General features: G+C 50.0%; 1 protein-coding gene across 2 annotated transcripts in view; it reads left to right on the top strand.

The window, feature by feature from the left end:
• Positions 1-23,467: 23,467 nt before the first annotated feature.
• IGSF3 (immunoglobulin superfamily member 3) overlaps positions 23,468-26,584 on the top strand; it is a 92,789-nt gene continuing 89,672 nt past the window's right edge. For both annotated transcript variants that reach the window (XM_088051205.1, XM_014253503.2), the window contains exon 1: positions 23,468-23,589. In XM_088051205.1, coding sequence (XP_087907331.1) covers positions 23,547-23,589 — 43 coding nt within the window. In that variant the 5' untranslated portion in view covers positions 23,468-23,546. The remainder of the gene's footprint in view (positions 23,590-26,584) is intronic.

The following is a 26,584-nucleotide window of genomic DNA, read 5'->3' as shown; positions in this document are numbered from 1 at the left end:
TAATTGGTGGCAGCAGGTTATGCTATCTAAGTTTTGCAAGCCTATTGATCGTGCTCTAATCATCTTAAAAAAGGACTAGGTTAAAAGGAGGCCTGCCACTGATCCCTGAGGTGCCCCACCACACGCCTCCTCTGCAATTAGCATCCCCTCATCCCGCCGGCCTCCTGTCAGCACGGCAAAGCACCTGGAGAAGCCCTGCCGAGCTCCTGGTGAAAGCACTGCTTCACCAGGGGGAACACAAGCACAGAGCCTCATCCAGGAGTGCTGGGATGTGCTCCCAGCTCTGCTGCCGGGCATCAGATCCATGTGCCTGGATCACCCAGGGGCTGGGCTGTGCTTTGGGTATCGCTCCTTGTGCATCTCGTGCAGTGGGGCCGCTCTCTGCCAAGGCTCGCTGCTCCTCCATCCTGCTCCCCCTCTTCTGGGACTATTTCCCAGGCTGGGTGCTAGGAGGGACCCCTCTGTTGGGCCGGGCGGTGCTGTGGGCAAGCAGCGGGATGCTGCGGGGCCACCTGCGCTGTGGGGAGGTTTTGGGGCCCAGGAGCCCCGGTGGTGCTGGTCAGCGAGCTCCAGCTGTGCCTTGCCCCGTGTGAGCCTGCTGGAGCAAAGCCTGACGTGCGAGCGCGGAGCTTTCAATTAGCGCTGCTATTTCGGAAGGGAGCATCTCCGCTGCCGATGTAACCCATGGCAACCATCCGTGGAACCGGCGTTCCTGCCGGCTGGGGAGAGGGAGTGGGGCCGAGATGGGGCCAGGGGCACTGCGGGGGGAGCCTTGCGAGTATTGGGAAGGCAGCACCTCCTCCCTCCGGGTGCCTCTCCTGCCCGCGCTGCCGCAGGAGGTGTCGGTGAGCCCATCCGCATCCCACGCAGCTGGATAATTTATGGGCAGCGGCAGCAGCTCACCGTCACTTTGTTTGCAGTTTGCCTCTAAATATAGCCGTGCTTTAAGGGAGGAAGGCGAGCTCCTGGCCGCCGTCTGCTCCTCGCTGTCGCGGGGTCTCTCCGCACCCCGGGGACCGCGGCCGTGCAGATGCGGCGCCCGGGTGGCACCTTCTCCATCCCACATCCCGCATCCCACACACGCCCTGCCTCAGTGGAAAAGGGCAGTGAGGAGACACAAAGCTTTCCTTGGTGTTTAACCACCAGCCCAGCCTGGCGACAGTGTCCTGGCCAGCTGAGGCTGGCAGCTTGCCTGGGCGCACCGAGCCCGGCCACTTCCCGGGGAATGAGCTCCCGTGGGAAGCTTCTCTCCGGGCTTCTGTGCTTTTAGCAAAGAGAGCAGCAATTACCCCAACAGAGGGGTAACACCAGGACTGGAGTGAAGCATTGATGTCACCTCAGCAATCCCCATGCTAAAACCAAACACGCTCTCGCTTCTCCCCCTGCTGCAGGTGCCAGCCTGGGCGGTGAGCCCAGCGTGGCCCAGGCCACCTGCTGCAGACGTGGGGACACGGTGCCCAGGCTGTCACCCCGCTGCTGACACCTCCCAGCCTGGGACAGGGGCCCTGCAGCAGCCCTGGGGCCAGGTGAGGAGGCACGGCCTGGCATTCCTCATCCCTGCAAGGCTCCCCTCTCCAGGCTGTGAGCTACCCCCAGCCCGCTGCTACAGGTGCTGGTGTTCCAAAACACAGTTCTGACCAGAGTGACACATCAGGAGCTGAACCCAGCTCTGAGGCTGACGGGAAAGGAAAGGCACTCAATGCTGACGAGGCATTATAATAAGTACCGAGCAGAAATACGAAACTGCTTATGTTTTAAACATAACATTAATTAATAAAGAAAAGGGCACACTGTAGATACTAAAAGCCCTCAAACACTGAGGAGAGAAAAAAAATCTCTTTTGCCCATAATTTAGAAGCTGCCAGAGCATGGCTCCCCAGACCTAAGATGACAGCACATTTGGGGAGGGGACCCTGCTGCAGTGGCACACACACCTGCTGTGCCCCACTGAAGAAGAGCTCTCAGAAAAGAGTGTGAGGATAAAAGGGAAAGGTCATTTTCAGACCACACCACTCCATCACAGCAGCATTAATTCCTGTTGGTCTGTTTCTCTGGATGTAACCGAATGCAGTGAAAAATGACTCTGTCCCGGTCTGGCCGTACACTTGGGCAAACCCATCTAATAGGTTTATTATAGTTTATTGAGCAAGGGTTAGCCCAGAGTAGATCAGAGCAACCACCGAAATGCTAAATGGTCTCAGAAATGATGGCATTCCAGGAAGAATTATTGTGGCAGGGTGGGTAACTCAGTGTCTAGGGCCCCATGCTACCTCCATCCCTGTCAGAAGAAATAATGGCCAAATTTCCTTCTGAGCCTCATGGCCCATTGGACTAATCTATAGGGGCCAGCCTGTCCAGCACTTACAGTACCTTCAGCTCCACCAGCCTGGAGGATCCTTTACAGTCCCTTTCTGTGAACAGATTATTCTCAGCATGAGAATCCATGATCCTGCCACACACTGAATGGAAATTCCCTTCTCATAGTGAAGCAGCGAGTGTGACTGGGCTACAACCCCTGTGGGGAAAATGTGAAACTTGTGTCTCGACTCTTGGTAATGACACAATTAACTCTGGCTGGGAAAGATTTAAAAAACACTTTACTCTTTTGGAAAAAAAAAAAAAAAAAAAGGTCTTGAAAATCTTCTTTATAGAGAGACCATATTTTATTACCAGACAGAGTTAACAGCAAGGTTAGTTTACTACACCAACATAAAAGTTAAATGTCCAATTACTGTCTCTGGAAACAATGTTAGGGAGAGAGGAAAGAGCAGGAGGCTCCACCAGCATCTGCCTGCAACCTTAACACCATCCTGCCCACCAGACCCAGATTTCTTTCATTCAGTGTCCAAACCGAGGGTTTATTCTAGGAACACTCTCCCTGCAGAGGGAAGTTTCAAGAAGCCACCCCTCCTTTCCTTACAGTCCATTATTTATGTCCTTATCTTTTCAGGAGAGTTGTAGAGTGAAAACAGAGTGCTGAAGGGCAACCTGGGGATTTTACAGCAGCTTGTGATGTTTCAGTGCAGGTCTCCAGAATCCCCTTATTTTATGCTAATATAGGGTCTCTGTAGAGGGCTGTGGCTTCAGCCACCCAGCATTTGTGAGACTCCCAATGCAGTGCTTGCAAGCTTATTTGAAAACAGAGAGCTCTGCTGAGAAGAGGGACTCTGTAATCCTTATTCTCCAGCCTCTGCTTCTGTCTCTTCTCAGTCAGTTGATAAACTTTCATTGCACCAATCTCCCAATTACTGAGAATACGAGTTCTTCAGCATCCTACAGCAGTTTCTCTTTTGGATGCTCTGTTTCTCAGCAGAATGACTTGCAACATGCTCTCTTTAAGTGATTTCATAACAACCTGCAGAAAAATCCTGTACTTTTTTTCTGATTACAACCCCCACCTCCCCATAACTAATGCACTATTTCTGACACCCACAACCTGAATTACCCTGGTGCACTCCCACAGAGACTGTATCAGATGTATTAATGATGCCTCTGACTGATTCAGCCCCTGGTATAGAACCCTCATCCCCGCTGTCAGGTTGTAAGGAAGAGAGGTTTCCCTCACACTGGACCAGCTGTCAGCATCAGCCTGGACAGAATTTTAAGCTCACAGTCCCTTTCTGGTACGCATGTGGTACCCAGAGGTATCTGCCTTGAGAAGTTTCCACTTGAAATACACCAGGATCAGGCATGGTTGTACATATTCACATGCATATAGATATAAAAATCCCAGATAATGAATTGACAGGACAAACTCAAGTGAGCTTTGTGCTTAATGATGTTTCTAAGGAGTACTGCTTCGGCTGCTTGCAGAACTGGGGGTGCCAATGGTGCGTGTAATTGAGGTCCCTACTTGAGGTGCCTTGCTGAGTTATTCCAGGGAAGTGAGGGAGAAGGAAGAAGGCCAGGAGAAATCAAACGTGACCACACTTTTTCCACGTATGACCATAATTGTTAATGTCACTTGAGTGATCTGGTGATAGCACAGGGCCTGATGGCTTCTGGTGCTACTCTGTATTAACAAAGAAGAACTTTGAGACAACTTATCATCAAGCCTTGTCTTGCTATCCTTCCCCTCATCCCCATTTTTTTTTTCCTTTGAGTAAGCAGAGAAATTGCCTTTTTCCACCCTGTTTTAATTACAGGAGCTGTGTGACCCTTCCTGGAGCAGCTGCCAGAGACTGTACTAGTGCAGGATCACCAGGCCAGCAGCCTCCCAGAAAATATGTAAGTAGGTTACAGGGGGGTGGGGGAGCCTATTAAACACAGCAGGATCCACTTAACAGAGCGCCTGTGAGGGGAGCAGGCAGACAGAGCAATACCTGAGCATGCCTTTACTCTTTCTAACAAACCCTGCTCAAGCAGGAGTGTGGGAAGCTGGGCAGGGAAGGAGCTGAGGGTGTTTGGAGGCTCTGGGCTGGGTGGCTCACACAGCTAACACCTCTCTGCTACTGGTGGAGAGTCTTTGCTGCAGGGAGCAGCTTGCCCCGACCCCATTCCTTCTGTCCTGTCCCCAGGGCAGGGGACAGCAGCAGCGAGGAAAGAACCAACCCTGGCTTTAGACCTGGTCTCCATCGTGAAGGCTTCTGGAGAGTTCAGGCAGACTTCTTTCCTCACAAAACATATTTAAATTCTATGTTTTTAAGGGTTGTGTTTTGACACTGCCCTAAATAGCTTAAGGACTGCCTCATCTTTTGGAGAGAGGTTGCTCTGCCCACCTGGAGAGCATCTCTGGCTGGGTAATGGTTTTCCTTCTCCTGACCAAGGTAAAACTGCTCTTAATTAAATGCAGCATGAGGATTTTTTTCCTTCAAATCTTGTATTTATATAATCTGTCTGCTGACAGATATAGCCAAATCAAACATCTAAATAGGATTAATGCAGGCAGCTTATTACTGGCTCTTGAGGAAGGCCAGGAATTATGGTTATCAACCATAACAGTGAAGCTGGGGTGTCTGACCTCAACAACTTATCCTTGAAAAATACTATAGAAATATCTTCTGAACTGGTGAAAAGTAATTTCATATTCACTGAATAACAGAGAAGAGTGCAAACTAAAATAACCAGATCTGAATATCAGAGTATATTTTGGTTTTTTTCTTGTTGACAGGAGGATGAACATAATCATAAGTGAAATAAGTGTTGAGCCATATTTAACCCTCTCAACACCCCATCAAGACCAAACATAACTGTGTCAATCTTACTAAACATAAAAAAAAATCTGACCACAGAAAACTACACGCTCTGTTCAGTTTTGGGTCCACTCTGCTATTTGCAAGGGAAATATTCCGTGATGTGTCCTGCCCTTGGATGGGATTTAGCTGCAAAACATGTGAAAAAGCTGCCTAGATGCCTCCTGGCTTACAGGGAGCCAGGTGGGGTGAGGTGTCCAGGACACTCCACATCAGGCTTATGGCTGGATGTGATGGTCCTGCACAATTTTGTGTTGGGGAATGTAGTGCACAAGGGCATGGTAACGAATATGCATTTTTTCCACTCCAGATGGCTCACTCAAATTAATCCTGCAGTCAGTGAGACTGGAAGTACACTTCTTACCTCCTGATGGTTACCAGCAGCCTGTCTGAACAGAGTTGATGACTCCCAGTGGTGTTCTTGATGGGCAGTGTCTCCATCTTTTAAAATCACCCTTACAGACAGGTGATTAGTTCCCTTATTGGCATTTTCACCTGCAGAAATGAGGACTGAATGGGCTGAATGATCATTTTGCACTGTAATTTATGCACGTAGTCCAATATAGCTCATACTGAGGATCTATTCCTCTTTTATAAGTGGAACAAATTCCATCTCTAGAAGCTTTTCTTCCAAGAGAGGATGAAATATCTAAACCATCACCTGTCTAATACCATTCAGCTGGTATTTATTTCTGACATGTTCGTGTCAGTAGAAGGCTTTCCAAGCTCACAGAGATATTGGGAGGTTTCATTTATACAATAGTGTGAGATTGCCTGATCAAAGGCATACAAGTGGAAATCATTACTGTTATTTTCAGACACGTCTTTAATCACAGCCTCTCCCTATTCATCGCAATCATTGCAATTGTAAATCAGAAGTGAGCTCCCTCACCACCTGGCCACTTGGTTCTCTTTTAATTTCTGCCTGTTGCCTGTGAAATCTCCCCTGCATCCCCCTCCACCTCTCCATGATGCGAACACGTGCATGAAAATTTGCTCTGATAGCTTCGCTTTATGTGGATTTGTTTCTGCAAAGAGAGGTGATATTGAACTTTCTGAATCTCTCCCACTAGGAAATAGGGATAGTGCTTGGAGCTGTCAGTGCAAGGACCACTCACCAGTGCTTCACAACCTTGCTGAAGTGACTGAATTCTATTCCTATCAGCAGGAAGTAGGAAATGAGTTACAGAGATTTAAACACGGGACTAGAGGAATTTGACCTTCTAACTACAAAAAGGAATAAGCTTGTTAATGCCTTGTTTTCTTGATGATGTCTGTATTTTTTGTCTGATCATGCACTGGGTCCCAGTGCTGTGGTAGCTTCTGGCCAGGAGAACTGAACTTTCTCCTTTCTGTTGTTTCTATGGGATTTGTGCACCTGATGTGATAGAGCTGGTCTGTAGGTCTGTAGTCTCTCCCGAAATCAGTGGGCCCTTCACTTCAAGAAAGGCATTGAAGTGTTGGGGCAATGGAGCTGGGGAAGGCTCTGGAGAACGACTCTGAGGAGTGGTTGAGAGATCTGGGGGTGTTCAGCCAGGAGAGGAGGCTCAAGAGAGACATTTCCACTCTCTGCTACCTGAAAGAAGGTTTTATCCAGGTGGGGTTTGGCCTCTTCTCCCAGGCAGCACGTGACAGGAAAAGGCCCTAAGCTGTACCAGAGGAGGTTCAGGTTGGACATCAGGAAGAATTTATTAATGGAAAGAGTGGTTAACCCTTGGAATGGGCTGCCTGGGAAGACGGGAAGTTACCATCCCTAGAGGTGTACAAGAAATAACTGGGTGTGGCATTTAGTGCTATGGTGTAGTTGAGTTTAGGGGCTTTAGGTGGTGATTGGTCAAAGGTTGGACTTTATAATCTCGGAGGTCTTTTCCAATGTTAATGATTCTGTGATTCAATGCACAACCACTTCTTTTTTTCTCCTATCTCTGTCATCTGTAGGGACTTTGGGAAGTGTGGCAGGTGAGGGTGGAGAACCTGCAGAACAGCCTGTGTGAAAGTGCCCATTAGAATACTCTCCAAACTGTGCTGGAGATCCACTAGGGCCAAAGGAGACCATCTACTGCACTCCTGAGGGTTTTTTTCAGAAGCTGGATCTTTCATTTCCAAAAGGTTACAAGCAAACAGAGTGGGGTGGCTTTGCCCAGCAGCTCAGCCTAATCCAGCCTGACAATGGCAATAGAAATTTGGTTTGGTTTTGAGCCTGGTTTTGAGCCTGGTTTTGATTTGGGGCACTGGAAACCACGAGAGTGCCAAGAAAATGTTGATGTCGCAGACTGCCTTGGATGACAGCAAATCTCATACATCCTGACCAGGGAAGTGCCTCCCTTCCAGCAGCTGCAGGTACTGACTGTTTCCATCTGTTTGTCTCGTTTGGCTGAAGGCCTCTGTGCAGCAGCTGTTGCTGCTTTTATAAAGGCTAAGGTGTTTCCTACCTTCATATTCAGATATTCAGAGATCAGTATCTCAGGAGGACAGGAAGGGGAGGTGGAACCTTCCCATCTGAAATCACAAATTCTAGTCTGGGCCTAGGTCATCTGAAAGTTGTCATCACTTAGAATTTCAGCCTAGTTGTATTTGCCCTGCATGATTAAATATTCATGCTGGGATATTGTGCCATGCACGATGAGAATATTCAATGTAACCTCACTGGAAAAACTATTCTGCAGATGTAGTCAATGTCCTGCTGCTTTCTGAAATGAATTCTACATTTGTCCATTCTCTAGCTTCTCTCTGATAAATGTCAGACTAGTCCCAAATGTCCACATGCTGATCCCATTCCGAGAGACTGATTTTTTTACACACAACCACAAACACCCTCCTTTTCTTGCCTGATAAGGCAAAGGGGGTAACATGCTAAATATCCTTCTCATTGCCAGAGGTGGGTGATCCATCTGAGAATGAAGAGACTGCTGGGGAGCAAACCCTTTGCTCAGGATCACAGCAGAACAGCTTCTAGTGCAACTAGCTGATGGCTAATTTGCTTGGGGCTGGCAGCCCGGTGCTTTCAACAGCCTGAACTTCACTTAAAAAAATTATAGTGATTAAGTAAACACAGCTATAATGGAAATCTTTACTCTGCATATTACAAACCAAAATGGCCATGAAGGGAGCAATTATGAAATCTCAGGACTGTGGTGAGGGGAGGAATCGTTTGAGCTGTGCTGTTGTTTGTTTTTGTTCATCATTTATTTCCCCTGGGAAACTTGGCTCTGAAGCAGTCTCTGCTGCATTCAGAGATTCCTTACATTTTTGTTAACCCAATTTCCCATCCAGTCTTAAGCAAGATGGGAGGAAATATAAGGGGTTTTCTACATGATGAACTACCTTGGGCAAGGATTCCTAGACCCAGCTTCCAATTCCTACCATAAGCCCCAGCACAAGTTAGACACCAATTGCCCTCTCTCTTTTTCTGTTAGTTGTCAGTGACATGACTGATTTTACAAGGACTTAAGGGAGTGGTGAAGACAATGCAGGAGTGGCAGTGTTAAAGCTGTACTAGTGGGAATTGCAGTGATGATTCATATGTGGTGGTCCTCTACCCTTTCTGGAGATCTATGATTGGTCCTACTGAGTCTTTGTACTTGCCTGATTCAGGAAAATTATAGTGTAAAGCTGCACCAGGCTTTCAGCTTCAGCTGATTTTTGCTGATGTTTGTTCAAGACCAGAGGGAAATTAGCTGGTGGACTAGTCAGCTGTTAGTAGAAAATTGACTGGGAAATAGAGAACACAGCAGAGAAATAGTTGGCAAATGATGTGATGAGTGGTAATTCCTAGGTAGCAAAAAGATTGATGCAATCCAAAAGCCCAACACACTTCCCAAATGTATATAATAACAGTAGTTTCAAGAGCTGCTTCAAGGGCAGAAACCAACTTGGAGACCTTTTCCTTAACTCAACAGGCTTAAACAAAGAAAGAGAGTCCAGCATTTCCATTTGAGCCCTACTTAAAGGTGCAGATCTATCAGCACAGGCTCTCAGTGTGGTGTACAAACAGGACAGCTAAGCAAAGCCACAGGCTAATTGTCAAAGATCTCCATATGAGGACAAACGCTCCCAGATAAGGACTAGGTGTGCTCCAGGAATGGAGAGCAACCCCCTAGGGGTGAAAGAAGAGACCAGAAACTTCTGGCAATCCCCATCACATGGCTGTGCGTTAGCTGAGGAAGAAAACTGCCCAGGTAACCATCCAGACTTTCCCCTGGCATCATGGTGAGCACATCCCAGAGAGGTGGTGTGTGACATAAGAGAACAAACTTTCTCCTTCCCAGGCAAAACACACTCATTTCAGGTACAAGGCTTCAGAGCTGAGCTAGCTGGTTGCCAAGGCAGGCTGGAACAGCAGCAAAGTGGGTGGTGTCTAGGGAATAAGGGGCTGAGTTTTGTGGGAGAGGGACTGAGGGATAAAGGACTTCATTTTTAGGGATGGGAGTAAATTTGGCAGGATTTTGACAGCAGGCTGCAGCTCTTGCCTTAGCAAACTGAGCAAAGGAAAGTAACCAGAGCACACACACACACACACTAAAGGAATTGTTACTATTACTCCTATTCCAGGGCAATAATAAACCACATGCCTGCAGGTTGGTGTGAAACCACCTCCACATCTCACCCTCACTTCTTCTGGAAGCCAATTAAGTCCTTCCCGAAGAGATGCTACATGAAACAGAGGTTTTTCTGAGATTGGTAATGGCTGTCACCCCAGCAATAATCATAATGAATCACACTTGGGCTCCTGTTGAGCTCACATTTTCAAAGAGATGTTGGTTCTCCATCCATTCATTAATATTAATTAGCATGAAGTCACGTTTCATTTCCCACTCATGTGCCCAACCTGCAGCATCCTTGTGTGTCCTGTGCTAACGAACCAGATGCCATTTACGGCTGGCACAAAATAATTAGCTAATAGTTGAAGAATACGTATCTCAAGTTATTTAAATATTTATGCCAGACTTTTTAGATTTTGGCTCCCAGCCCTCATCTGGGGGTTGCAATGCAATTTAGGGAGAATATGAGAAAGTTTTCACAGTTGTCTGCAGAAAGCTTTAATTATACATTCTCCATATGGATGCAAATGTTTGATGTTATACAGATGTTGGCACCAAGCTGACCACCAGGTACCAGAGTAGAAATAGCAAACTTCAGCAAGCAGATCAAAATCTAGCTCCCTTGTTGTGACTGGATGCTGCATAATGCAAGAGTCATTCCTTCACCTTCTGATCCACCCTCCTTTGCTCAGAGATCTCTTCTGCCAAACACTTCCAGCCCAGCCCTGCTCCTGGGGGCCTCTGGAGGAGGCTGGGACCACAGAGATGTTATCAGCGAGAGCAAGAACATCCAGAACTCAGAGGAGCTGGGATTCCTGATGTTCTGAGAAAATGAGGAGCATATCCCCCCCTTCTGACTCACAGTGTCATGCAGGGATGTTTGTGTGTGTAATTTCTAGTGTGCCTCCCACTGGAGGAGCAGAGAAGGAGGCTAGCAGACAGGGATGAGACAGGGCTGTTAGCTGGATTTCTCCTTGAGGATATGCATAGAACATCTACTCTGTTTACTACTTTATATGTGAATGACATTGATATATGAGGTCCCACTGAAGGCTGATTTTTGCTTAACTCACCTACCTCTCCTGTGTTCTGACCTTCCACTCTTAACAGTGTAGAGATTATTTGCTTTTGCATAGTCAGAAGCTCAGAAACCCCAAATTATCTGTAATGTCTTGAACACATAATTATATTGAGCTTATCGCTGTGATTCCTCGGCGCTTTCACCTTACTGTGCCCTCAGCGAGGCACAGTCCCTGAACCAGCTCTGGTGGAGATCCAGTTCTGCTGAAGCTTTCATTTTTTGGAGCAGGTTTGGGCAGGGAAATGGTGGGAGGTGGGAAGGGGATATGTTGGTTGATGCATATGTTAGATATGATACCAGGAGAAAAAGCGCTTGTGACCAGTTCTCACACGAGTATCACGCCCTCTAATCAGGTAAAACGAGATGGCTGCTGTGTGAGGTGCATCTGGGTCCTGTGAAGGAGCAGTGACCCACACCTCTCCTATTCACCTGCAACCCTGCTGCTCCTGCCTCTGAGATTGCCCATTTTCACAAGTAAGCAGAAATGGGCTTACTCACTAGGTAGATGAAAGGACTTGTAAGGAATATGTGGGTGCTCTAGTAGGTAGTGCTGCACTTCACTGAAAAGGGCCCTTCCCTTTCAATCAGTCTCTGCTTTGGCAATTCAGCCTTTACAGGCAGCTTTTTTTTTGCTTTTTTTTTGCTTTTTTTTTTCTCTTTGGGCTAAGTTATGAAAACCGTGAAGGATTTCTCAAGGTTCCAGTTAAATTGCAGTTTTTGCCATTCCAATCCGCTGTTCCATCTCTGCAGGCAAAAACAACTGCATTTTCCCTGCCACTCCTTCTGTGCTGTGAAATAGCTGTCAAGCTCTACCCCAGAGTTAGCTGCATTGTTGCGGGGGAAGAAATGGGTTTTTTTCTGTCCATGCACGAAAGTGAATAGATAAATCTCTTCAGATGAAGAGGCAGTTATTTTGTCTTAAAGAGTGGGAAGTGGATGGAGGAAACAGTGAGAAGACTACAGCACACCACAGCTCAAGAATCAGTTCAAGGTATTTATTTCTTGCAGAGGCAAAGGAGAGCAGTCCCACAATTTTTCCTCTCCCAGGTCAGGAACACAGGAGTGACACCACAGTAATTCACTTCTTCCCTCTTGAGGGATGGCTGTAAAGGCAGTGGTTTTAACTTATTGTATTTAATAAGGAGCTGAGAGACAATAAAGCAACAAAATGAAACTTCTGCCCACCACGTAGCAAGAAGGGGTAAGAGGTTAGACAAAAGTCCAAATGCCAAGTCTGAAAAGTGGAAAGCAGGGGTGTGCTGGTTGCAAATCACTTGCTCCATAGTGCTGGCCCTGAACACGATGGATGCACCTTCTTTTTGGTTGCCTACAGCTAACATCACTCCTCTCAACATTTTCTGCCATGGCAGAAGAGCTGTGCTGTCTGCATTGCAATGCAGAACTGCAGGCACTGGGAAGAAGGAAACCCAAGTAGTCCTGGCTGAGGGGTGAAACAGCCCTGCAGGGCTCAGTTCTTAAGGACTGGTTTGTGTACTTTAGAATGTCCGTCACTAACTTGAAAGGATGCTTGTGCTGCAGCACTCACCAGGGCACCAAAGCAATGCACAGGAGAGGCTCCTCAGGCCTTGAGAGCTGTTCTCTGGATAAGGAGGTAGTCAGAGACACCTGGGAATGCTGATAAGGCAGCTGCTTCTTTTTTCATTGCTCTATAAACTTCTGTAAAGGTGCAGCATAGGTATTAGCCACACTGCCCACGGCATGAGAGGCCAGGTTCTCATTTGCGGAGAGGCTGACTGGAGGCCTGTGCGTGTTTCTGCTATCCATGATCTGCACTTGAGGGCAGACTAGCTGATCTGCACCCCCAGGATGCTAAGGAAGAGCTGGGAGGAGGATTTGAGCTGGGTGCATGCTTTTCCTCCTCTTCTGGAGAGTGCCTCCTCTGTCCTTTGTGGAGTTGGAAAGAAGAAAGCATGGAGGGCCAAAAAAAGGGAGTTGACCAAGCAGCTCTGTAGGAGAAGTTCCTAAGTAAAGGAAAAATCCTCTCTCTCAGTCTGGTGAGAATAACACACGGTGCTCTAGTTACTGGGGGCACGGGTGAAGGGAGCTAGTGAGGATGCCAGAAAAAGAGTGCAGCAGGCGTCATTGCATGGTGGTGATCTACTTTTAAGTGATACCAGAAAAACCTATTAAATATATAACCTCAGCGCCCAGAAAAATGTGCTAAGAGGTTTAGTCGTGTAGGAAAAGCTTCATCTTATAAATATAGATAAGGGCTTCTTTTTTTTCCTTCTTCTTCTTCTTCTTTTGGATTTCCTATACAGAAAACGTATTTGGAGTGTAATTTCCCTTCTGGGAAGCTCTACCTAGTTATGCTTTCTGTCTGGCAGGACTGGGAGGTCCGTGCTGCAAATGGGAGAGCTCAGTGTGATGAGTTCTTCCTAACATGTATCCCACTACATCCCGTTCCAAGCCCCATCCTACAGAGCATGTGCTGCCCTGCAAGAGAGCTGGTAGTTTCACCAAGCAGATGTAGGACTGCTGTGTGCTGAGGGTGATGGATATCTGCTGTTCTTTCCAGGATGTATCTGCTGCAGGGCTTCTCCTGACTCCCCTGAGAGAGAGGTAAAGATCCATAAAATATGAAGCCACAGAACCCACTCTTAGTTTCTCCTTCTCTCAGCACAGGTGAGAGCACATCAGGTGGAAATACTGTTGTGAAGATTAAGTAAACCTGCTATCCTTCAGGTTGCCACCTTCCTCAACAGTTCTCTTTCTTTTTTGAGAGGGTAGAACAAAACCTCTCTGAGGTCCAAAATAAAAGTCCAAGCACTATCTTTATGCTGAACACAAATCAACCTGTGTCTCACCTTTAAATACAAATTCTCCAGTCCAAATTAAAATTTGATTCTGTGTTGTTTCTTTATGAAGGGCTCCCAAAAGCTCAAGCTCAGCAACGCTAATGTTCTTGTCCACAATCCCCACTGCCTGTGGGGGACTGTGTTCTCCCCACATGGCCTGCACTCAGGGCTACAAAACAACTGGTCCTTCCATCCTGGCTGCCTTGCTGTCTTCCCCATCCCCACAGCCTTGTCCTGTCTTGCTGCTGTGCAGTCTTGTCTCATCCAGACATCTCATAATGGCCCATGCCCTTTCCTCTACCCTTCATAGGAGAGTTTTGAAGAAACCCCTCAAAACTATGCTGGACTGGGTCATCCCCCTCATGCTTGGTGTTTTGGCTTGCTCTCATGTGCCTTGACTTCCCATGCCTTCCAAGCTCTTCAGCTGCTCCTGGGTTTGCCTGTTCCAAGTGACCTGGGGGGCACAGGGGCCTGTGCCAGCCTTCCCTTCACAGCTGCTCACACCAGCATTGTTGGGCTGTACTTGTATGACCGCTCTTGCCAGGGAGGAGCCTGCTGAGGACATCCACAGCCATCTCTTGTCATCCCTCTTCACATCTCCTCTAAGTTCCTGTTGTGTGTGTCTACAAACAAGTAAACTGAGTAACTGCCAATGTAGACGCTCCTGGGGTTTAATCACAATGACTAACATTGCCTCATGGCTTCTTTATGTTCCTCTATCCACAGCCACCTGCTGTTGCTTTGCTTACAGATCGATAACTGTGAATCAGGGCATTTCCTCTTCCCTTCTCCACCCCACCCCAATCTCTGCCTCTTTCTCCTAGGGGCTATGACAGCTTCCAAAGTCACCCCATTATCACAGGCAGGACAACTCACGTCCTGTTGGTACAAGGAAGCTTCCTTTTGTGAATGTTAGGGACCATCCCTCCACGGGAGTTGTGAAACAGCAAGATGACACCGTGCTTGCATTATAATGCCATTGTATTTGGCATTATACTGGCTGAGGGGAAAGTGGAACTAGCTTGCAATCAGGTTGCAAAACTCTTGCCTTGCTCCCTCTCAGGTGCTGTCACTGCTCTGTGACACACTTCCAAAAATCCCATTTCTGGTAGAGTGCTTTGGGTATTTTTTCTGGTTAGTTCTTTTGGAGGGGTGAGGGTGCGGTTGGTGTGTGGTTTATTTTGTTGTTTTGTTTTTTTTTATTTTTGTCTTGGGAGTACAAAGATATCAAACCTGGTCTTTGTCCAGACTTCTGAGACGAGGCCTGTCTCTGCATCCGTGCATCCCAGATCAAGTGCTAGCAAAGGTGCTGGCAGCTCTTCCCCTTCTGGCAGGGGTGCTTGCCAGAAAATTCATGAGACACTTCAGAGAGCATTACTTTTTCCTACTGGGGTGGAAACCAAGGCAAAGAGGGGTGCAGTATCGAGTTGATTATCCTAAAGCAATCTGGGAGGAAAGGTAAGGTTAGAGTACAGGGCTTGGGCTGACCTCTTCCCACATGCTGGGGCTGACTGCTGCCATTTCTGCTGTCCCCCCCTGGGATGGGGGCTGGTGCTGCTGGACAGGCAGCAGATGACCCTCTTTCCTCAGCTCCAACTGCCCATTGTAGCATTAGCTCTGCCTGGCATGTGTGTCTGCAGAGGAATTCAAACAGTACTTGAAAGGAAACAAAGCAGAGCAAACGGCTCCTCTTGAAAAGCAGCTGGTGCACTCCCCTGGCTGGAGCCAGAAGCCCTTTTAGGGCAAGTGACTGTTCCCCTTCTCCCTTAGGGAAGGAGGATCTGCTACAACAGAGGTTCCTCTGTAATGGGAGGTTAGCAAAGGAATCTGGTGTACGTTTTACTGGAGTAACGATTCAGGTTTTCCGTTTGCAGCCCTGCTGTAAATCACCTTTCCATGTGGGTGGGATGATCCGGGCAGCTCCAGCGCTGCAGAAGAAAAGCTGTCCGTGCTGGCTGGCCATTTGGCCTGTAGCAAGCCAAAGCTGGCATCACTTGGGTGTGTGTGAGGGGGCCATGACCTCAGTTCTCTCCTGCTCTGTCCCCTGATCTGTCTTTTCCATCAAGGTAAAGTGGGAGTAAGATAATATCCCTAGGATTTGGTAACCATCTGTGTCGGGGCCAGCTTTAGTCACAGCAGTTGCTTTCAGGCAGGAAATTGCTGAGGACAGCAAATCATCCTGACAATAGCCATCCTGCAAACCTGTTGCCTCTTCCCCCAGCTTTGCCCTGCGCCTGCTTCATCTCCATCTGTGCAGCTGGTGCAGGAGGCAGAGTGAGGAGAGGGCAGCAGCAGAGGGCTTCCCTGAACTCCCTCCTCCCCCACCAGGAAAGAAGTGACAGGGTGCAGAGAGGGGGATCACACCAAAGAAGCTTCCAGACTCACAAAGTTATTTTTTCCTCATTCCTGAGAAGCAAATATCGCATGACCTGCGTGATGGAAAAGCTCTTCTCAGCACGCGTCGAACAGCACCGAGAAGTGAAGAGTCAGCACAAAACCGTGTTGGCAGTTGACATTTCATGAGCACGTTGCCATCAGGTTCAGCTGAGAGAGCTGAGGAAAACCCTGGAGCAGGATGGCCCCTTTGCCTCCCCCAGCCTGGTACCTCTGAGGGTGCAAGGTATTGTCATGTGGGCAAGATAGAAAGCTGTGAACCAAGGTCACCCCTGCTCCACACCAAAACTGGTGCCTTGTCCCCAGCATGGTTTCTTGTTTGCACAGAATTTAAGGGGGTGACACTGAAATGTAGGGGGGAAAGGTATTCCTGCTCCTCTGGAGAGGGTTTTTTACTACGTTTTGTTGTGGAAATGTGAGTGTGCTTTTCCATCCACAGCCTATCCTGCTCTAACGTTGTAAGGGTGACACAGGGATGCCTGGACAAGCTCCTACTCCAGCTCACCACAAGGACAAGGGGCAGTGCTTACCCTGCCAGTGCACTACTTTAAATTACCTGGCTGCAGCACTAATGCACAAAACCTGTTGCCTCCTTTGGGAGACTCTGGGAGCTGAGATGTTTGAGGGGATGAGTCATTTGCAGTGTAGTAGAGAAGCCATTCATTGCCTGCCTGCACTGCACGATATCTGGCTGCCTGTGCTGTGTGCTTGCAGTTCAGGTTGGAAGGGAGATAGCAAAGCCTGCTGTGTTTGGGAATGGCACCCTTCTGGAGTGGGAGATGAAATGTTAAGGGAGAAAAAGGAGAAGGTGGTAGAGGGATAAACAGGGGACCGAGTAGAGTAATGTAACATTCAGGAACCTCGGCAGAAAGTGAAACTCCTGGGCTTTCATTCCTGATGTCATGAATATTTCAAGGTTTCTATAATGATTCTTGAATGTAAAATGCAAAACAGTTGTGGGAATTAAGGACATGGTGTCCTGGACTTCTCCCTCTTAGATGAATGCCAGACCATTTCTCTATTACATAAAGGTGACCAACACCCACAGCAGAATGCAAGCAGAATTGCTATCTTCCAGTATCAGCTGCTACCTTGCTGTCAGGCCAATATTGAGAGAGGTATGAATTGGCTGCAGTCACAGAAATAAAGGTGTGGACTCTGAAACCTAATGATAACATATTTCTTCCAGAGTAACAATGAAAATGCTTATGATAGCTAACTGGATGAAAGAAATGTTTTAAGATAAATGACAGCAGCTGAGAGACTGCTTTTTTTCTTTTTCTTTTCTTTCCTTTTTTTTTTTTTTTTTTTTTTTTTTTGTGCAGTTGCCCAGAACTCTTTAGAAAGAATTCAGACACACCCAAAGAATCTCACATTGTTATATTGGGCCAAGAAATAGATTTTCTTTCCTAAAAATGATTCTGTGGAAAAATGGGAAGTGCAATCAGAAGCTGAAAGTCTTGTGAGATGAGAGGCTGAAAGTGTACTTGGCAAAGGTGATTTCTTCTGCTTTTTACTGCTGAAATACCCATTTTTTTGCTGGTTGCCAATGATGAAATTGATAATGGAAATTCCCATTTTTCCCTTTTTCTATGCCACTTTTCTTCCAGGGAGGAAAGAAAACAAAGATAAAGCCCAGATCCATCAGTGATTTTGAGGTTTGGAGTCAACCTTTTACTCACACGCCTTATTCTGGCACTCACTCGAAGTGTGGGGAGGTCTGAATTAACTGGCAAAACAGCACAAAACTGGGATCTGAGCTTGATTTTGGTAGGTAGGATTGGAAAGCAGAAAAGGAATGTGTTCATTCCAGCGTGTACTCCAGGCAGAGCCTACAGAAGCTTGGAAGGTCCCAGCAGCAGCTGCAGGTCTGGCTGGCCATGGAGCAGAGCTTACAGCAGATGCCAAGGAGTACCTGGGGCCTTGCCTCTGTCATCTGTGCTTAATGAGCCCAGTCTTCTTGGCCCTGAAGGGCTCTGCCCCTCTAATTTGTGCATGCCCATGTCGGGACCAAGACATTTTAGCACTGCAGCACAGAAGAACAGCCTTATGGGCTGCTTTCTGCCTGTCCTTAGAGATGAGGGATGCAACAGCTGAACGCCGCAGAGCACAGTGTCTGAGAGTTAAATCAGGAAAAGCAAAGCTTTGCCTTATTGTAGCCCTTTGCTCTCTCAGAGTGCTCACCAAGCTGCACTAATGCTCCAGCTGTGTCTGGAGGGGACATGTGGCAGGACTCCTGCAGCCGTGCAGCAGGGGTTTGAAACCAGAGCTGACCATCGGCCCAGCTGGGCAGCACCAGCCCTCTCCCCTGCACTTGGCCCAGCCTGGGAGGGATCCAGCAGCCAGGATTCAGGGGTGTTGGAGAACTGCAGGTATGTAGTCAGGTAGCCACCTCGCCTCTGGCCTCCTTCATCTTCAGGAAACATCTTTCACTCTGCACATACTCCAAAGCTTGAAGCTGCTGCGTGTTTCTCGGAGAGATGTTTCCCTAATGTTATTTCCCAAGGTGGTAGTATAATGTTTTTCCTCGCAGATAGATCATAACCTCAGGCTGAGTGCAACATCAGACGTGGGTACATTTATGAAAAAAATTGGCATGCTCTTCTGTCAAGCAACAGTTAAAAGAAAATCTGCAAAGGGATTAGCTGCCATACACTCTGGGGCTTGCTGACAGATGTCCTGAAAATCTGGAAATGTGTCGATCTATCTTTACACAGGGTTTCTAGTTTTTTTTTCCTCATTCTCTCTCCTTCTCCCTCTCCTCATCCCTCTTCCCAGGGCATACAAATGGGAATTCCTTCAAATCAACGGGGCTTCCTTGGAGCTGCCTTGATGCCATCCACGGATTGGCATACGGGTCCTAGGGTGCAATCTGGGCTGAGTTAAACCCAAAAGCTCAGTCTCGTTAGATGCCAGCTTTCCTGCAATGGCAGCAGTGCTGCTTTGTGCCAGGGCAGTTAAGGGTTTTGTTCTGTTCCAACTGCAACCTCTCAGCTCACTTTAAAGGAGCTTAAATGTTGGCCATTAAATATAAATATCTTCTTTTTCCTTTGGGCGAAACTGATGTTCAAAACTTCACAGTGTAAATAAGGTCTGGAGAGAATTTTTTAGGCAATGATTCTGTCAAAATAAGTGGCTCTGGCCATTCCTCCCCATATCAGACCAGAGCTCTAGGTGTATTTTCTCTCCCTTTCACAGTGTGGCAGAGGAGCTTTGACCCGATTGTGATGTTCCCCCAAGCACATCTTCAGGCTTAAGACCCTGAGTTCTGTGGATTGTGTTGCGTGATCTTGGGCAAATCACACAGGACTTTTTTTTTTTAAGTGCTTTCTGTTTCTGGATGGTTTGACTCTGCTCAACCTGAAATGCTCAGGTGGCCTCTGAGAGGAGGGGGATGTGGATACAGCCCCCTGTCTTTGAGCCATACAGTGTTTTCTGTTCTCCAGCTCTGGCCTGAGTCAGTGCCCTCAGGGAGACAGTCACTCCTGCAACTGTGGTTAAATCTCCCCCTCCTCTTCTCCCCCTCACGATCTCTTTCCCTCCCCTACAGGAAGGAAATAATTTCTCCTGACTTATGGAGGAGTCAGGAATCTCCTGCCTTGCTGAGAGCAAGACAGGGGCCTGCCTTGCTCTGTCGAGTCCCTCTTTTTCCTATAGTTTGTTGCCATTAGCACCCAGGTTACTGCCTGCTCTAAAATCTAAGGATTGCACATCTGTTCTGTGCCTTGTTCCCTCTCCTACCTGTTAATCAGAGGAGCGGGGTAAATCCCCACTGGGTCCAAACTTGAGGGTGTGCAGAGTTTTGTCCTGAAAAATGACCAGCATTCTTATTTCATAAGGTACATAAATTGCATTTCTGCCAAGCCTCTTTTCTCTGAGGGCCAAGCAATAGTTTAACTTCACTGTTCATCTGTGGGCCACGGGAAGCCTGTGCACATCAGGCAAGCAGCATGTTCAGAGTCTGGATGTTGATGTCACTCAGCTTCCCTCGGGCGAAGGACGCAGCTCTCGGTCACAGCTGTTGTATTACAGCAGCCTCTGGCAATCCAGAGGTTCGGGATGCATCTACCCTGATGTCCCTCGGCCACACAGCAGCCGCCCAGCCTCGCCTCTCACTCAGGTCGTGCTTCTGCTAGAAAAGGCAGGAGCATGGGGAGCGAGCTGGTACGAGCACCGAGCAGCCCAGCAAACAGCACCACGTGCGATCATTTCCCCTTCTGCCCAGTCTCCAGCCCCGCCTGCCAAGGCGAGCCATGGGGAAGCAAGTCCCAGCACACTGCTGGCTGTGATCCAGCACCAAGAAAGCGGTGTGGGCTGTGACCTGATGAGTGTGTATCATTAGCATGGCTTGAGTCACGCCTGTCTGCCTCCAGCTCTCCCAGCTGCCCCACCGCCAAAGAGCAACCGCGTGGCCTGACCAAAATGATCGGGCTGCTGCCGAGGACGGCGCTCCTGAATGACTCAGTTGTGCTGGGAGAACAAGGCAGCCCAGATCTGTCTTCCTGGAAAGGTGCTGCACAGTAACCTTGTGCTTGAAAGGGTTTTGTCTTTGAGGTGGCTGTGGTGCTCGGTTCCGTTCGGCCATGTGAGTAAACCACATGGACAGACAGACGTCCACGGGAAGTCAGAGCCCCACCACGTGAGCCTGGAACACCAGAGCCAAGCCCCAGGGAGGGCTGCCTACCTCCCTGGGCTAGAGAAAGCTGTCCTGCCCGAGCCTCAGCTTCTCCACTGATGCAGAAGTGAGGCCAGTGTTTCCCCCAAAAGACCAGAAGGTGTTAGTGAAGTCCTCTGAGGAAGGGCGCTCTCGTGAACACCAAGCTATTTTTATTATTGGGGTCAGGGAGGAGAACGCGCGCAAAGGTGATGAAGCTCTTGAAACACAGGTTCCCATTAATAGTCTTCAGCACACACAGTTCTTATTATAATCTAATTTGACTGGAATTGGATTAATCTTATAATGCTATAATGTCATTTCCATGGTCTTTTTATATTTTTATTGTTACTATGCATTAATGCAATACTCTGCAAGAGCTCTGAGAAGAGGATGTGAGTTTAGTGAATCTCTGATAACATTTTTGCAGGGCACTTTTATGCTCCTGTTAGGCTTGTATGCTATAAAGTCACATAGTGCCTGGAAAATAGCAAGAATTCACATAAATTCATCTTGAATTATCTTCCAACAGGCTCCACTGGCAAAAGCAATGTATTCACAGCCAAGACATCAGGCTTGTCCCTGACCTGCCCCGGGAGCTCACCTGAATCATGCCAGTGTTTTCACCTCTGGCTCTTCATCTCAAGATGGAAATAATGTGTCCACATAGGAATGTCATGAATCTGAGGTCTGTATCCCTTGCCATCTAGAAAAACTATCTTGTGTATCTCAAAGCTTTAATACTTCCTTTTTCATCGAGTTTATCCTGCCTGTGCCTTATACTTCTTAATTTGCCTTTTGTTTTTTTTCTTTTGCTGTTATTTATTTCTCTAGATACACATCTTTTGAAGCAAAATAATAAATGATCTTCATCCTGCATGAGTAAATGATCTTTATCCTGCACCAATTTAAAGATGTTGGACGTTTACTTCAAAGCAGCTCCACAGTTCTTGCTCCAAATACTCACAGGCTTGTCCATGAGGACTTACAGTAGGAGAAATGTGACAAATATTGGGTAAGCTGAGCAATATTACAGTGGATGACATTTCAGTCCTCAAATCACCTAAGAGAAAAGCCAAATAGACTGGTATTTTCTATGAACTCTTATCAACACCTCTGTTCCTTTTCCAAGTCTCACTTGAAGGCAGCCTCGATGCAATTAAAGCTTAAGGGCCAAAGCGTGAGCTTCATTTTTAGTGCAAGTACAGCACTAACCCTTTCTCTCCCAGATCTCTGGTTATTCTGTTCTTTGGCTCCTCTGCTCAGAGAGTGTGGCAAAGCTTCAAATTAAACCTCCCACTCTGAAAACGGCACGCTTAATATTATTAGCCTGCAGAAAGAGAATTTGCTGGGTCACTAGGAGCTGGCTACCAACGCATCTGCCACGACAGCCACGTTAGGAAGCAAGTCCATATGGTAATCCAGACAGCTTCTGACTTCTGCTGGGTACAGCTTCTAAGGACTTGGCATCTTTTATTAGACAGTTTGGGTTTGTGCTGTTTTCTGCTTTTCTGTGGCATAAAAGGCTTGGGTTCCTACATTTGCATCACCAGTACTTCACTGGGGACACTCCGTACGTAGGCGGAAGGGTCTCCTATAGAGGATCCTCGCAGGATGGGAGCACTAGGACGCTACCTCATTCTGCTATTGCTGTCACTTCTGGCCTCTTTCTTATTTTTGTAAGCAAACAAGCAACTAGGAGTTTAATTTGGAAGGCAATTTGAATGCCTGCGCCCTTGAGAAGGGCTTTCTTATTCTCGTTTTATTTACAAACAACCTCAGCCCCAGTCTCTAGTGTTGCCATATCGATGCATTCCAGTGTTTCCTGGATGTACTTTTAACGCACTTCTGCCATTGACACACCGTGGTGTTCATTGACTGGGCAGCGTCCCAAGCGCAGCAGCAGTGTCCGCACATGGGGAGGGCTCACATCTGGCAACCTGGCATTAATACCAGCCCCGCATTCGGCTCTGGGCAACAGCGCATCGCAGCGGGACGGTCACGAGTTGATCGAAACTTGGAAAGCCCGCCTGTTATTTCTGGTTTGCATGGGAACAAAAGGCCGCATTTATACCGTGTCCCAAGACGCCGGCTTTCCGAGGAGCGGAAAAAAAGAGGACTTTTTTTTTTTTTTCCCTTTTCCCTTAAAACAAAGGAACCCGGTTTATCCCTGCAGCTCACAACCTCCCGCGAGCCCCCGGGCTCAGCAGCGCCGTCCCAGCAGCGCCGCTCGCCGGGGGCAGCCGAGCCCGGCGGCGGGGGCAGCCGAGCCGAGCAGCGGGGGCAGCCGAGCCCGGCGGCGGGGGCAGCCCAGCCGAGCAGCGGGGGCAGCCCAGCCCAGCGGCGGGCCGGGGCGGGCCGGGGCGGGCCGGGGCGGGGTCTGTGGGCGCGGAGGAAGCGCCGGGCACCCGGCGGCGGCGGGGGGGGCGGCGCTGAGCGGGCGGGTGGGCGGGCAGGTGAGGGCGGCGGGCCGGGCGGCGCGGCGCCCCGCTCCGCTTATTTTTGTAACTTTCCGGGGTGGGGTCTTTTTGTTGTCGCTAGTGCCCCCCCCCCCCCGCCTTTTCTCTCCCGCACCTTCCCCGTGCTCTTTTTATTTTTTATTTTTTCCGCCCCTTGCAGGAGACGGTTTTCTTTGCTCGCTCTCCTCCTGCCTCTCCCGCGGGAGCCGTCGGCGGGGGGGGGGGGCGCGGCGGCCGCCCCGCTGCGGGGGCGGTGCCCCCGCCTGCCCTGGCGCCTCCCCGGGCCGGCCCCCCCCCCTTCCCTTTGTGCCGCCGGGCCCGGCGCGACGCCTGCCCCGGGAGCCGGCGCCCCGCGGCGCCCCGCGGCGGGAGGTAAGGGCGGCCGCCGCCCCGCGCCCCGGCAGCCATGCGGACCCTGCGGCCGCAGCTCGCCTCCCTGCTGCTCCTCGGTAAGTGCCCGCCGCCGGCGGGGAGGGGCGCGACGGGAAGCACGGGGCTGCCCCGGTGGGGCGGGACGGGACGGGACCCCCGGTGGGCGCAGTCCCGAGCAGGGCGTGCGGGAGGAGCGGCCCTTGTCAGTGCCAGGCGCCTGTCGCCAGGAGTTGTCACTGCCCGCGCTGCTCCTGTGGTCGGAGGGAGGAGCGGCGGAACAAAAAAACCCGTAAATATGCGTGTGTATATATATGTATATGTATAAAGTAAATCAGGGTTTGATCTCCGGCCTCAGTACCCCGGTGACCATTCCGTGCCGTGCCCCGGGGCGTGGGAGCAGAGGGGACGGGCAGCTCCGGCTCCGGGAGGGCTCCGGCTGCAACTTGGGAAGGCGAGCGGCCGTCCAGGAGCTGCTGCTGGGCTCGGGGCTGTCTCGGAGGGGAACCGTAAGGGTAGGGACTTGCACGGGTCTGTGCTGAGCTTGCACAATGAAAGCTGAGAAAATGCCTGGGGTAAGGTAGGCTACAGAAACAAAGTGCTCTGCTTGGTTCTCCAAGAGCGCGTTGAAATGTAGAGGGAAGGCAGTCCCTGCTGCCGTGAAATGCAGTTTCATTGCTTTGTGCTGCCTCGCCAAGTCCCCCTGTAGTCCCTTCTCTCTGCCGGCGTTCTGGAGCCCGTGAACCGCTAAACCCGTGGTTTTGTCCCGTCCCACAAGTGCCTGCCCCAGGGATGACTGCATGCACTTCTGTCAAGTCCTTTGGGATTCCAGTGCTGCCTGAGAGGTGCTATGGGAATGCGAGATTCTTTCCTACACATTCGGGGAAAGCAGAATACAAGTCAGTTAAAAACACCTCTACGCTTTTTGCTGCAGACCAATGTGCGAGGCTTAAGTACTGATGAGTTGATAGGAAGGAACATTTCTGGGAAAATGCAGCAGGGCACCCTCGCACTGCTTTCTGCCTGTGTAGGTACAGAGCACCCTCGGAGCTGTTTTGATTTGCCTTTTCATTGGTATGATTTTCTGCTGGCATTAATGCTGTTGAGAGAAGAAGAGGCAGGGCTGGCAATTTTACTGTCTTGAGAATTGTCACATACGTACCTGCTCTGCCAATTTGGAAACAAGATCTCTACTAGAATTGCACTCATGCTTCCACGTCTGTAATTTGGGGGGGTGGTTTGATGCGCTCTGCTGTTCTTTAGCAGAGAGAGAGAGCGAACTCTTTGAAATGGTTTTGGAGATGGTTCAAACTTCCCCTAACCACTAGCTTGCTTCCTTGGGTTCTCTGGAAAAAAAAGCCATCTCCGAGCTACATTTATCCAGGGTGCCTTTGCTCCGGGAGTGCGGGGAGGCTGTCCCAACCCGCGGGATGGGTGGAGGCGAAGGGCACAGTGCTTGCTGCCGTGGCTTCGCTCGCTCCATCTCTGCTGTTGAAGAACAATAGCACCATTCTGGATTAGGGATTCCTAATATGGAGCGCTCGGCTCTGTGGGTCGGTGCGCGCTCCCTGCGGAGCACGCCCAGCTGCTGCGGTGGAAGAGCAGCAGAGGGCATCCCTCCTCCTCCTGCCCAGGGTATCCCTCCTCCTCCTGCCCAGGGCACCCCCTCCTCCTGCCCAGGGCACCCCTCCTTCTCTCCAAGGCACCCCTCCTTCTCTCCAAGGCATCCCTCCTCCTGCCCAGGGCATCCCTCCTCCTGCCCAGGGCATCCCTCCTTCTCTCCAAGGCATCCCTCCTCCTCCTGCCCAGGGCATCCCTCCTCCTGCCCAGGGCATCCCTCCTTCTCTCCAAAGCACCCCTCCTCCTGCTGCCCAGGGCACCCCTCCTCCTGCTGCCCAGGGCACCCCTCCTCCTGCTGCCCAGGGCACCCCTCCTCCTGCTGCCCAGGGCACCCCTCCTCCTGCTGCCCAGGGCACCCCTCCTCCTGCTGCCCAGGGCACCCCTCCTCCTGCTGCCCAGGGCACCCCTCCTCCTCCTGCCCAGGGCACCCCTCCTCCTCCTGCCCAGGGCACCCCTCCTCCTGCTGCCCAGGGCACCCCTCCTCCTGCTGCCCAGGGCACCCCCTCCTCCTGCCCAGGGCACCCCCTCCTCCTGCCCAGGGCACCCCCTCCTCCTGCCCAGGGTACCCCCTCCTCCTGCCCAGGGCATCCCTCCTCCTTCCCAGGGCACCCCCTCCTCCTCCTGCTGCCCAGGACACCCCCTCCAGGGCACCCCCTCCTCCTCCTCCTGCCCAGGGCACCCCCTCCTCCTCCTCCTGCCCAGGGCACCCCCTCCTCCTCCTCCTGCCCAGGGCACCCCCTCCTCCTCCTCCTGCCCAGGGCACCCCCCCTTCCTCCTCCTGCCCAGGGCACCCCCCCTTCCTCCTCCTGCCCAGGGCACCCCCTCCTCCTCCTGCCCAGGGCACCCCCTCCTCCTCCTGCCCAGGGCATCCCTCCTCCTCCTGCCCAGGGCGCCCCCTCCTCCTCCTGCCCAGGGCACCCCACCCCAGGACCTGCCAGCCCTGTGCTCCACACCCCATGCTGATGCTCACCCGGAGCCCTGCCCGCTGCTGAGGCCGCCCTGACCCCCTGCTTGCAGGAATTACCTTTCTGTGTTTGACCTAAAACTGGCTCTAACCTGCCTTGATCCTCCCCGGGGGACGAGCTGCTGTCATCTGCCGCTTCGGAGTATTGGTTGCTTTCCAGTGGTCCCCAAATCCCATGGGCATATCTAGTGGGTAAAAAGATCGTGCTGGCCTCCCTGTGGTGAATGTGAGGCTGTTTTTAAGGGTAGGATGTGTGCCACGTGTGTGCCTGGAGTTACTTTTCCTTCTTTTCACCTGGACTTCTGTAGCTGCTTGGTCCGTGTCTGCCCAGCTGCCAGTTTTAATAAAGCTGGGGATGTGTGACAGTGCCTCAAAGCCACAAGTCACACAGAAATGCTTTAGGTTGCCCCTTGTAAAACTGAGACGTAATTTGACTTGGTTGAATAAAAATGCATGTTCTGTAATGTAAATGGGACTGACAAGAAAAGGGC

Source organism: Pseudopodoces humilis, chromosome 2 (genome assembly GCF_049639895.1).
Source record: "Pseudopodoces humilis isolate 2021_Gansu_Grassland_sample_001 chromosome 2, ASM4963989v1, whole genome shotgun sequence".
In the NCBI taxonomy this organism is placed as follows: domain Eukaryota; kingdom Metazoa; phylum Chordata; class Aves; order Passeriformes; family Paridae; genus Pseudopodoces; species Pseudopodoces humilis.
Note: the sequence above shows the minus strand (reverse complement) of the source record. Positions and strands in the feature narration are given on the sequence as shown.